The sequence below is a fragment of the Rousettus aegyptiacus genome, unplaced genomic scaffold, assembly GCF_014176215.1.
Source record: "Rousettus aegyptiacus isolate mRouAeg1 unplaced genomic scaffold, mRouAeg1.p scaffold_m13_p_3, whole genome shotgun sequence".
Taxonomy (NCBI): Eukaryota; Metazoa; Chordata; class Mammalia; order Chiroptera; family Pteropodidae; genus Rousettus; species Rousettus aegyptiacus.
This window is the reverse complement of record NW_023416306.1, coordinates 125,060,931-125,074,282: the sequence shown is the minus strand read 5'-3', so window position 1 is coordinate 125,074,282 and position 13,352 is coordinate 125,060,931. Positions and strand designations below refer to the sequence as shown.

The following is a 13,352-nucleotide window of genomic DNA, read 5'->3' as shown; positions in this document are numbered from 1 at the left end:
GCTTTCATACTATATATACACACATATATATATACACAATATATAACTATAAAAAAATTTACGTATTCATTGATAATAAAATGAGTATTGAGTATTTATGAACCAGAAACTGTTCTAGGGATATAGTTGTAAACTAAACAACAAAAATCTCTGCCTTTGTAGAACTCACATTCCAATAAGGGGAGAAAGAAAACAGTGGAAAAGGGTGACTAGGATGCTTATTAGTATTATAAAGAAGAGAGGGTGGAGACGCACTACAGCCCTTTGCTGGCATTTTTCGCTACGCACAGAGAAATCTCTGGTAGGTAATAAGAGGAACTAATTGCCTCTGGGGAGCGGTACTGGAGGTCTGGGGAAGGAACCTTAGTTTCCGGTGAAAGTGTTTCTTTTGCTATATATGTATATGGATTAAAAGGGAGGAGGAATAAAGGTAGAGAACACCACTACAAGTCTTTAAAAAATTGGTCATAAAATCCAGCGAGCCTCAGAGACGCAACTGCTTCTGTCGCAATGTCCGAAGTAGCGTCGTTTACCGCAGCGGACCTCAGGCGGGTCCGCTCGGGACCAGAATCGAGCGAGTCTAGGGAAAAGAGTGAAGAAGTGACTCCTAGAGACAACCCAATGTGCGAAAAGCCCTCGGGGGGCAAAGTACAAACCAAAGACGTGATATCTAAGACATGAGTAAATCCTCACGTTACAGGGCACGATAGAGGAAAACTAGGTGCTGTGAGAGAGCGACCTCAACAGCGGCGCAGAGCCATGTTTCTCTTTCCCGGAGACAGGGTGGCCAGGCTGACTGTGAAGCTCTGCGCCTGCGCCCAACGACAGCGTTTTTGCCGGTGGGGCCACGAGGGGGCGCAGTCGGGTTCGGATCGCTTTCCAGGGGCCCTCAGGAGCGCAGCACGGTCCCCTTCCGGGTCAGGACCGGGAAGAAAATAACTTCCTGTGACGGAGCTACGTCATTTCCGTTCAAGCTCGGCGTTTGGGTGGTGGGTCCCCGCACGCGTTCAACATGCGTATCGAGAAGTGTTATTTCTGTTCGGGGCCCATATACCCCGGCCACGGCATGATGTTCGTTCGCAACGATTGCAAGGTGAGGGGGCCAATGACAAAGCTCGCCCGGCTGCGCGTCCGCGGGCCGAGGCCTAACCCGCCCGGCCTTCTTCGCCTGCGGCGTTCGGGCCGCGTTCTCCACGCTGCCCCCGAGGCAGGGAGGCTTCACGAGGAGCTCCGGCCTCGACCTTCCGCTTGGGAAGTTTCTCCTTCTCCTTGCGGGCGTCCGGAAAGGAGCAGGTTACCGGACCACCTTTGGGCGAGGCTGGCTGCGACGAGGTTGAGGAGCGGTCCCAGCCAGCCCGGACGGGGACTGCGAGGGTGTGTTTGGGCAATGCGGCCACTCTGGTACATGGGCCAAGTTCTTCAGTTCAGTAAACGTTGAACGGATGCCCAGTCAAGCGTCATTGCAAAGGTCCGTGTCCATAGAGATGAATAAAACTTGGGACTATCCACAGTGTATAGAGGTCGATAGAAATGTTGCATGTAGCTTAATAGTAGACATATGTTATGAGGTTATTGGAGGTGAGTTTTGGGGGTGGTATATGAAAAAGCCCAGAAAGGATATATTTATCCTGGATCTAGAATTTTGCACGAAAAGCAAGGTGAGGGTAAAGTGGAAGAAAAGTAAACAGCTTGAGCAGAGGCGCAGGACGAAGGAATTGTGTCCCTTTGTATTGTGGATGGTGATACAGGCATGGAGTCGGTAAGGCTATAAAATACAGACGTAAGTATATGCAAAATGATTAGTCTAGAAGTATAAGATATTAACATATAGGTATACTGTAAGGCCTAGTTGAGAGACTTCGTGAGTGATACTTGAGTTTATCTTCTCATATCAGAATGAAACTCATTCCTGTTTCTTTAGAACGTCGTTTCTCTGAATTTGAGGTCTCTTACATTTGCTTCTGAATCACTAGGTGTTTGTAAATAATAGATTGCTGTTTTTTCACCAGATCCATTGAATGGGAGTCTTTGGGAAAGAGCATTTAGGAGTCTTTAAAGAGGTGATTTGGACATACTAAAGAATTATAGTTCCTACTTTATTGTCTTATATCTATTATAGATGGAAGATACTGAGCTCATTAAATTAGGAGAAAGGATTCTTGCTGAAAGTGAGAAACCAAAGCAATGTTTGGGAACTTGAAAGAGCATGTAGAAGATGATTTTGAATACCTGCTTTCAGGAACATGATAAAAAATGTATAAAAAGAATCAAATGATTGCCAGGTGGGAGTCTAATTGACAGTGGGCAATATGGCTGTATAGGTGATGTCAGGTCATCATAATTTTTGTCCAGCAATGCTTGTCAGCAGGTATTGGAATTAGAACAACAGATTTTGGGAGCTATTTAGAGTTTGGTGTTGATCTGACAGACACATTGGAAGTTCACGTTGATGAAGAAGTCTATATTGTAGCAAGGACGGTGTTCGAATTTGCTTGCAGCTAGTCTGCTCTAGGGAAGACCAGTGGAACCAGAACAGAGTTGATTGGGGAAGTAAGAAGTAGAGGGTGTGAGGCACTATTGAAGAATAAGTATGGGCATATCTCGGAGATGTTGGTTCATATTTGAAGCTTTTGCCTTATGTATCTAGATATAAATCCCTATTTATTCTGCCTTTTCAAAGGATAGTGGTGTCTGCTTTCTTTCTACCCTCCTGCCCTGGTTCCAGATTAGGCACTTGTCACTCCTCTGGCCTCCTAAGTAGTCCTCCTACCTTTATGCTCTTAGGTTTTGAGACCATCTTTCATAGAGACTTCTCCTCTTAAACTTCTTAGGTAGCTTCTTAAGGTAGAATTAGTGTTAATGTTCCATGTTTTCTCATAGTTTGTAGACAGGAAAAATACACCCTTAATGAGCGCTTAATAAATGTTTGCTAAATTAGTGGAATAAGAAAGGGTTGAAGAACTTTGAGGCTGGGGTGAGAACCAATCATTTGGTTGCATGTTGAAGACTGAGGATGTTGGTAGAGGACTACATTAAAAGGGAAACTTGAGCCTTTGAAGCTTTGTCTTACACATAATTCATTCACCACCTACCCCACTGTAGGTTTAATCACCTCCTTATTGTGTGTTTTCATATTATACATGATTGTATATAGCTTTATCCCATTGTTTATATCCTAGTCTGATCTCTATCTCTCTCACTTGCAAAGTGAGACTTTATCACACTTAGCTTGCTAGCTAAGTTCCCAAGGTAGAGATTCATGTTTTAATTATTCTCGTATCCCTAGCACCTGTGTAATATCAGACACAGAGTAGTTGCACCTTATTTGCTAGTTGAAGCCCCTTCCCATCTCCAATGACTCTAGTCTCATCAGATACCTTATTCTGCTTTTCAGCTTTTCAGATAACATTTATTAGATATAGAGTTCAAGTAGACGTCCCTGTAACTTCCCATTGGCTATATTTGGAATTGAGAGACCCAGGAGAAGTTCAAAACCTCTCTCATTAGATATTTCTCAGAAATGAGGATTTGCCTAAGGGTTATCCAGTAGGCATTAAACATAAGAGGCTGTTACTTAAAAAGATAGTACTTTGGGCTGTAAATACTTAAAGAAATTGTACTGGTTATGATTTCATAGTGAGTTGCTCCAATAGACTATTGTTCTTGTATTTTCCAGATATTTGAAATTAATTCAAGAATGTAGATATGTTTTCATTCAAGTCTCAAGAGAGGGCTCTCCATGACATACTTGCCTGGACAGAGTAAACTAATGACCATTTCTAAGAAAACTATGTCTTAGTGTGCTTGGAGTTCCTCATAGAACAAAATAAACTGAAAAGTATTTTGGTTTGTGATATATATACACAAACTTACTTAGTTTGAAATATTTATGCCTCATTTTGATCTATTTTCTTTATAGGTCACATCTTCTAGGTGTGGTAATTCAACTTAATTTTTTTTTTTTTTGGCCAAGATTCATAAACTCAAAAAAACCCAACACTTTTTCTCTTTAGATTTCTTCTAGTAACACACAAATTATAATGTGTTCTAACACCTTACAGAGTAACAAAATAATGCATTTTAGATGTGTATAATGAATCCCAATAAGCCATTTCAGGAGCACATGGAAGTATCATTAAATTGTAAGCACTATTAAAGGATCACAGCACTTGGGAGGAAGGTGGAGAATTAAAATAGTGGCAAATTTTCCAAGTAGATCTATGAATACGTTAAAAAATAAATCTATAGCCAATTATTGGTCCTTTTTGAAATTATTTTGTGTAAGAATGGAAAGAACCAAAAGAGATTTCAGAGTGGTGGTTTGAAACTTTTACCCTTATTGAGGTATACAGAAAGTGAATTTTTGAGAATTATTCTGAAATATGAAGTGATTTAAATAAATGACTTTCCTTAAAACTATTCCTTATTCAAGATCATTATAAGGTTTTACTCATTCTATAAAAATGGTAGTTCTTAACCATATTTGCAGGGCCCTCTGCTTTTAGTGGTGATGATGCTTGATGGTCAAAAAATAGTTCAATTTCCATTTAATCTGGCATGTCCGCAAATTTCTAAATGGTGTAAGTAGAAGCAATTGTGAGTGAGAAACATTGTTATTGCTCAGATTTTACAGTATATTTCGTTTGATATTGACCTCTCACTATTTGAACTTTTCTTGTAGGTGTTTAGATTCTGTAAATCCAAGTGTCATAAAAACTTTAAGAAGAAGCGCAATCCTCGTAAGGTCAGGTGGACTAAAGCATTCCGTAAAGCAGCTGGTAAAGAGCTTACAGTGGTGAGTATAGTTTTTACAGTTTTCAGAATTTCGGGGTTTTTTGGGGAGGCAATGTATGTAATTTAATTAACTATCGTAAGGCTCCCTATAGCATGATTGATGAGTGACTGACTTGTATTTGGGTATGGTAATCTCAATCTCACGTGATCCTAAAAACCATTAATCTGTAGAATACTGAAAAGGGAAAAAATTCCTAATCCACTTTGTAGAAGGTGAAGTTGGAAATTGCTAATTAGGGATTTTGAGAGGAAATTAAAACATTAAAAGTTCCTGAACAGCAATGAGGGCTCAGGTGAAATTTGTAATAGACCCATTTATCAGTTTCTAGATTTCCTTAGCAGACTTGGTGTCAGAACAGAGAAAGAAATTAGATATAATGTTGACGTGAGGAGGAATAGTGGGGAGTCAGGGCTAAGGGAATTTCATGTATGAGCCCCATCATCATATTTGCTATTCCTGGATTGGTCATAAGGATCTGGTTAAGCTTGTCCACTTTCAACCCCTGCAAAGGGAGGAGATGAAAGCTGCTGCACAGGCTGTCCTTGAAGGAGGGAGATCTTTAAACTGTCCCTTCCCTCCTTGACTTTTTCTTCCACCAAACCCATGGGACTCTACCTCCTCTCTACTCCTTAAGAGCAGTATCTAAGCAGGTACCATGAAGCCCTTTGCTGGCTTCCTTAACACCAGAAGTTTTCAGTGAATGTAAAGAATATTTTTTGTGAGGTGCAAGGTCAAATCACAATTACTGTCACAAAAATAATTTTTAGTATGGATTAGAAGCAAATACCTCAAATACAAGTGGCAACTGTATGGAAGGAAGGAAGGATGCCAGTCACAGTCATTTGCTGGTGACCTCATCATCGCCGAGGTTATTGTGATCTGAATGGAGTCACGTATATATAAATGAAACAGCCAAATACAGAGTTAGTACTGTTCCATATGCCTATGTTGGGTAGATTCGAACACCAAGAAATGCCGATTTTTTTTTTTTTTTTTAAGAAAACTAGCTTTTCCAAAATTGTTTTGTATGTTTTAAGGTAAATAGGATTATTAACTGCAAAATACTAACTGCATTTAGAAGGGATCTGAAGAATTTCAGGGTGAAGCTTATGTAGAATAGCATCATATTTATTTAAAGATGTGTAGTTTCACACCTTTATGATACAAGTATATAGGTATTGAAATATATAAATATGACAGGTATTTTGGTTGACCCATATGACATTCTCAATGTTTAATTCTTTTTTTCATCTTTGAAAAATGATCCAGCCTAATGCAAAGTTTTCTGGCTGTGAGTCTCATCTAGGAATGAGAAATTACAGAAGCTTTTTTAGTTTGTTTATAATCCCCATGATTGTTATAAGCCTCTCTCAGCGATACAGAGGATAACTTGCATAGAGAGAGAGATTTTCGGTAGGGCTGTCATGTACATCATGGTGTGTAAAGGAGAAAAAGTTTGAAAACTTGGATTTGCTCATAGCTCCCTGGTGGGGCGGGAGGTGTGTGGATCTTAACATTTGTCCCTAGTTCGAAACACTCCGAACACTGTGGAAAGGAGAATAAATTTTAAGAAATGCTTCCTTCATACCTCTCTAAAAACGATATTTTTCCTCCTTACAGGATAATTCATTTGAATTTGAAAAACGTAGAAATGAACCTGTCAAATACCAGCGAGAGCTGTGGAATAAAACTAGTAAGTCACAAGGGAATGCCAGGGATTTTCAAGAGAGACTGGTTTGGGATATTGCCATAACTTTAATGTCACTTTGCTTAAATATTAAATTTCTCCTTTTTATCAGTTAGCTTTTATTCTCTTATTCTTATTTTAATGGTTCTGTTCTGTTTGTCTTATAAGCTACTCAAAATCCTTTTCAGAAGTGGCTGATGTATTCATTATAAAAATTATGTAATTATTAAGTTTGATATTTGAAGTGCCCACACAGATATAAAACATCCAAAAGTTGGAAAAAAAAAGATAGAGATGGAGAATACATTTTTGGGGGTGAGTGGCATACTTAAAATATGCACAAAACCTAGCAAACTTTACAAGTTTAGATAATTTGATTAAGGTCATAAACAGTGTATTCTGTACACCTTATAAAATTTTAGTGCTTCGGTAAAATTTAAAGTGCAGCACTTAAGATGATAATTACAAATTTGCTTATCAGACTTCTAAGTGCTTAATTTATGTAAAAATGAAGCTATAGCCTACTGAAATTAAAAAATATTTTGTTTCTTGTCTATTTTGTTTTTTTCTGAAGTAGGCAGAGACTAATGAAGAAAAGCCCACATGTAAAATCTACTTAGACCAGCTTATAGATTCCACTGTATTTGAGGCCCTTGGCCCTGACTTTTCTTCTTCCTATGGCTGCCTTATGCAGTCTTTAGCTATTTCTAGTCTTAGATTGAGGGTGATACAGTTTAACTAGAAGTTTCTACAGCTTAGGTTGATAAAGTAATGGATCAGACAAACAGAGCATCCCTTTCAACACCTTTTTCTCAGTCATAAGACTTCAGGATAGGAATTGAAAAGTCGTGAGCCTCTGTGGTAGCATGTGACACCCTCTAAAGCTTTATCATTCTGGACTATGTGGAGAATTCAAGAGTTCAAATTTGGAATTGTGTATTCCACATAGCCCTAAGTATTCTGCTTCTTGGTGTTTTCTTTATTCCTCCTTTAAAAATTTTTTTTTAATTTTTTTTTTTTTTTATAGAATAGGTAGAGTACCTTAGGCTGACAAATGTAAGATATCTCAAATCAAACAAAATTTTTTTTTTTTTTTTTTTGCTATTAAAAGGAGAGTTCATTTCTGAAAAAGCAGTTTTATTGGGTTTATTTGGTAAGGAAATATCATTGATTCAACCTCAAGGATTTTTAAAGAGATTAGTAACTTCATAGGATTATCTTTGTTTTTATTGAGCCACAATAGCCATAGAACACTATTAGTTTCAGGTATACAACATGATGATTTGATAATTTGTATATATTGCAAAATGATCACCACAACAAGTCTAGTTAACATCCATCACCTCACGTAGTTACAAATTTTTCATGGGATTCTTAAATTGATTCCAAAAGGCATTTTTGTCAAGGATGTTCTTGGAAGATCCTAAAGCATTTCTGGACCCCATTGAATTTTATTTCATCTTGGCCTTCCTCTTTTTTTTTTTTCATAACCATTTGAAGATAGCAGCTTCAGATCACCCTTACATATTTTATAACTACTTTTATTTGGTGGGTATTCAGCTTGATGTTGAAACCGACGTATATATCTTTTTTTAGTTGTACGTAGTTATTCAGTTACTATGACCCTCTATGCTGGTTTCATGTTATTTACATTGTTGATGAGAAATACCGTTGTGTTCTGTAAGGTTTTATATGCTTGAACAATAAGCCCTGACTCTAGCATACAAAGATGAACAGGGTACACACAGTCTTGTCCTCTCAGTACATTTTACTGAGTACTCCTATTTTATTTATTGCTTCTGTTAGATGGTAATTGGTTCAGGTATTAATCACAGTCTCTCATTCCCTTGTCCCACTTGTTTATACATCTGCAAATTCTGTAAGAAGTGGTACTCTATTGAGTTTTTTTTCCTGCCTAGATTCTGTTGTACTTTCATATTGGGATCTTAAAAATAGACTTTTCAAAGATGATCTCCTGGGTAGACAGTCTCGGTCTTTTGGAACTTAAAACTATTTCCTGCTGACTTGCACAATTAATAAAAGTTGTTAGTAGTGTTCCAGAAAAAAATATATTATTCTTTGATTCCTCACACTCCCTATTTTAATATCATCCTGTCTATAAGCTGATCTGTCGACAGTGGTTTTATATTTATTGCTTACGTGCAGTATGGACTGAAACACCTTTGTTAAGATGCTGATGTCCATAGAAACAGCAGTAGAACTTTAAAAGCAAGAATAATTTGTGTTTTATCCATTATGTGTCTCTATATAGCAGATCAGTTATTATCTATTAGACACTTCTTACATTTAAAATTTTTTGGTCTTTTGGAATATCCAGAAATGCAGTGTCTTATTCTTTGGAAAGGATTTACCTGCTTCTTGTGTTTGTTTTCCTTCTGAGTAACTTTAAAGCATGGTAATGCTTCTGAATACTAAAACTTGCACTTACCATTTTTGCTGAAAGGCAAAGAAAGAAGAAGAGATATTGTTCTGAGCCATATTGTTCTAAGCCACAGCATATGCAAATTTAGAGTTGACATCAAGTTAGAGTTATTTATACAAATTTCATCTTAATGCCAAAAGCACCATGGGGCCTTCTGGAGGATCTTGTTAAAATTCAGATTCTAATACAGTATGTTTGGATGGGGCCTAAGATTCTGCATTTCTAATGAACTCCCAGGTGATACCAGTGTTGCTCCTCCCCAGTCTACACTTAAAAAAAGTTTTTATTTTGACATAATTTCAGACTGAACAGAAAAGTGGCAGGAGTAGAATTCTCTGATATCCTTCATCTACATTCCCCAAATGTTAACATTTTATTTACCTTTTCTCCTCTTCCCCTTTTATTTATTTATTTTTTCTCAACTGTTTGAGTTACATAGTTTAATATGTATTTCCTAAAAATAGAACATTCTCTCATACAACCACAGTGCAGTTATTAGAATCAAGAAAATTAGCGTTGGTACATTATCACTTAATCTTAGACCTATTTACATTTCTCTGATTTTCTCAGTCTCTTATTTTATTGCAAAAGTTGTTGAAATAGTACATGTCATATCTCTATTAGTCTCTTTCAATTTGGAATAGTTCCTGAGTTTGTTTTTTATATTTCATGAGATTAACAATTTTGAGAATATGGGCCAGATATGTAGTATAAAATCCCTTAATTGGGTTTTGTCCAATGCTTCCTCAAGATTAGATTTGGGTAATGTACATTAGGCAGAAACACCATCGACGTGATGCTGAGTTCTTGTCTTTGTGTCCTTTCAGGAGGCACCTGTTTTTTATTAGTCTTATTACTGGCAATGTTAACTTTGATCTTTGGTTAAAGGGATCTCTGCCAGGTTTTACACTGTAAAGTTAGCATTTTAGTTGGTAATAAGTATATTGTGAGGAGATACTTTTAAGACTGAATATCCTGCTATTCTTCAGCTTCACATACTTTAAGAAGCTAAATTGGGAGTGTGCTGTCTAGTACGATAGCCACTAGCCATAGGGACTGCTAAGCATTTGAAATGTAGCTAGTCTGAGTCAACATGTGCTGTAAATGTAAAATGCTTGGTGGTTTTTGAAGACTTTATATGAAAACAAACAAAATATCTCAGTCATTTTTTATATTGATTACATGTTGAAATGACAATATTCTGGATATGTTAGGTGAAACAAAATAGATCATTAAATTTAATTTTGACCTTTTCCTTTTTACTTTTTTTTTAATGTGGCTGCTAGAAATTGAAAATTATAAACAAATTAAAAATTATTTGGTTTGTCTTATGTTGGAGAATGTTGATATAGATACTAGAGCATAGTTGGATTTAGCACCTGTATACATTTTCCAAAGCAGTTGGATTTAGTGGTTGAGAGTGTGGCAGATTGGTTGACTGGTTCAACCAGTATTCAAGATGAATATGGAGTATGATTCATTCTCCAGATCTTATTCCAGGCACTTGAAGAAAAAGTAGTCTTTATAACTAGAAAGTACTTTGTTTTACTTATGGAGATAACAATCTTAGAATGGGATTAATTGCTATTAATCTGAGTTCTTTGTAGAATAAAATTTGAAAAGCATTGGAGTGCTTTAAAAAAGAAGGAAAATTTAGTAGCAATAAAACCTTTTGCAGAATATAGAGAAATGATAAGTGTGAAAGATAAGCGTTAACAGTGATGCCGGCAAAGGGTACATACCTTCTTTCACTATTTTAGTAGAGATTTTTTCCCCAATGGGTTTGTCATTTAATCAATTTCTAGATCATAATAAAGAATAAAGAAGTGATTGTTAAAGCTGTTGCTTGAATGTGAATAGTTTGCTAATTCTTATGAATTTTTTTTTTGTAGTTGATGCAATGAAGAGAGTTGAAGAGATCAAACAGAAACGCCAAGCTAAATTTATAATGAATAGGTATGACAATATGTATGGAGTAATTCTTGGAAAAATAATTAACTAGTAGGAATGTAGAGGCATTTTTTTAAAATTTATTTTCACATAACTTTAGACTTACAAAAACTGGCTAGAATAATATAAGGTACTCTTGTATATTGTTAGCATTTTGCCACATTTACTTTATCCTCATCTTTATGTACCGTGAGTTGAAGACATGATGCCCTTTTCCTCCTAAGTATTTTTCAGTGTATATATCCTAAAAATAAGAACATGCTTTTATATAACCATAGTATAGTTATTAAAATTAATAAACATTGATATAATACTATTATGTAATCTACAGATGTTATTTAGATTTCATTAATTGTTTCAATAATATCCTTAATAACAGAATATTCTGGATCACACATTGCATTTAGTGATCATATTTCCTCAAGCTTCTTTAATCTGGACAGTTTCTCATCTTTTCTTTTTATATGGCATTGAGATTTTTGAAGAGTACAGGTCAGTTATTTTATAGAATGTGCCTCAGTTTGGGGTTGTCTGATGTCTTCCTCATGATTAGATACAGATTAAGGTATTTTGGCTAGAATATCATGGAAATGATGATGCCTCCTTCAGGAGGCTCATGTCATCCCAAGTGATCGTGTGGTTAAGGAGGTATCTGCCAATTTCTCCACTGGAAAATTACTGTTTTCATTTTAATTAATACATACCTTTAGAGGAGATACATTGAGACACAGCAAAGAGGTTGGTCCTTTTCAAACTGGGATATACTGGTTTTAGCATCCAGTACAGTCTTGCCTGAATCTGTTACTATTTTGTTGCCAAGTAGTGATTTTCCTAATTCTAGGAATTCTATTTAACTAATTAGGAACTAGAAAATAGAGTTCTCACTCCTCATGTGTGGCTTATTTGATAAAATATTTTTTTAAAGTTATGAATTAATGTCTTTTAAAGAAGCTTTAATAACTGAAATTTTGGCTTTAATGTTTTTACCCTAGGTTAAAGAAAAATAAAGAACTACAGAAAGTTCAGGACATCAAAGAAGTAAAGCAAAACATTCATCTCATCCGGGCTCCTTCTGCTTGTAAGTAATGCATTGCATAGGAGTTCTCTGCTTTAAGTAGAGGTGAAAGCTCTAGATTTTTGTGGTCTATGTAACTGAGTATCAACCAGCTTGTTAAGGGTATTTTTTCATGTAAATGTTATCTTAGTACATTTATGGTATGACTTGCTAAAAATATATGTAATTTGCTAAGTATATTTCCAAGTTCCAGTTAGTTTTTTACATATGGTATTTCTTTTCCCCTTCATAAAATCCTATTTTCCGAGTTAAAAGTGAGTTGAGTGATAATTTCATAGATGATTTTGCCTCATACCTATTTTTATTAAAGGACAGTGTTTTATATTGGTGGTTCTCAAACTTTGGTTGATATGAGATTTACTTGGGCAAATTAGCATAAATACAGAGCTCTCCAGGTGATTCTGATACTTAAGTTTGAGAACTACAGTTTTAGACAATCTGTTATATAATTTACTTATTTTTGCAGACTGCTTAAAGAGAAATTTTGGTGAGATATAGTCAGAGACTTGATTCCTGAATGAGTCCATGCCTAAACCTTAGTAAAGGTCAAATTCTATAAGCACAGTTCAGTAGTAGATTTGTGTTAAAGTACCACATTTTATTAAAATGTGGAACATTTGTTTCACATATGGGTGCCAAAAAACTCACACCCAGAAACGACATGAATGAACCATTGTTATCTAAGTTTTTAGCTAACCCTCTAGGCTTGGTAATACAATGTTAAGAGCAAGGACTATGGATCCATGAGGCCGAGGGTTCAAATCCCATCACTTTGACTTACCAGCTGAGTGCCCATGGGCAAGTTCATCTGCCTCAGCTTTTCTCATCTTTAAAATGCAGGTTATTATGTGGCTGAAATGAGCAAATGTATGTAGAATGCTTTATGGATGGCATATTATAATACCTGTATAAGTTTAGTTACTATTCTTATATATTTAGAAATGGCTAATGTTATTTTAAAACACAAAAGATTATAAAGTATTGAGTTCTGTAAGGTAACATTGAATTGATAAAGTTTTTAATATTTTTTTTTTTTAGGCAAAGGAAAGCTACTAGAAAACAAAATGGTACAGAAATTACAAGAGGATGTGGACATGGAAGTTGTTTCTGAGAATCTCGACTGACTGTAACCATTTCTATGAATTGAAAAATCTTCTTTAGAGACTTAGAAGAACGCTTAAATTGTTTTTTTCCCATAAGGTGACTCATGAAAACATTAAAAATACATCTCTTCTACATTGCTATCTGCAAAACCTCAGCTATTACGGATGCTAGATTGCATCTCAGTGTTAAGCCTTTACTGATAGATGTATTTGTATAAATCATGAAAATTCTGTAACCACAGAGGTAAATTGTGGATATAGTCATGCCACTTGGATAATGGCACTAGGCATTATCCAAG

At 36.0% G+C, this 13,352-nt stretch overlaps 1 protein-coding gene across 1 annotated transcript; it reads left to right on the top strand.

The window, feature by feature from the left end:
* The first annotated feature begins 944 nt into the window (after nt 1-944).
* On the top strand, nt 945-13,332 carry RSL24D1 (ribosomal L24 domain containing 1). The gene is made up of 6 exons (XM_016158142.2): nt 945-1,093; nt 4,682-4,795; nt 6,416-6,488; nt 10,818-10,881; nt 11,868-11,953; nt 12,989-13,332. Exons 1-6 carry the CDS (start codon nt 1,013-1,015, stop codon nt 13,072-13,074), a joined length of 504 nt encoding a protein of 167 aa, XP_016013628.1. The 5' UTR covers nt 945-1,012; the 3' UTR covers nt 13,075-13,332.
* Nucleotides 13,333-13,352: the final 20 nt, after the last annotated feature.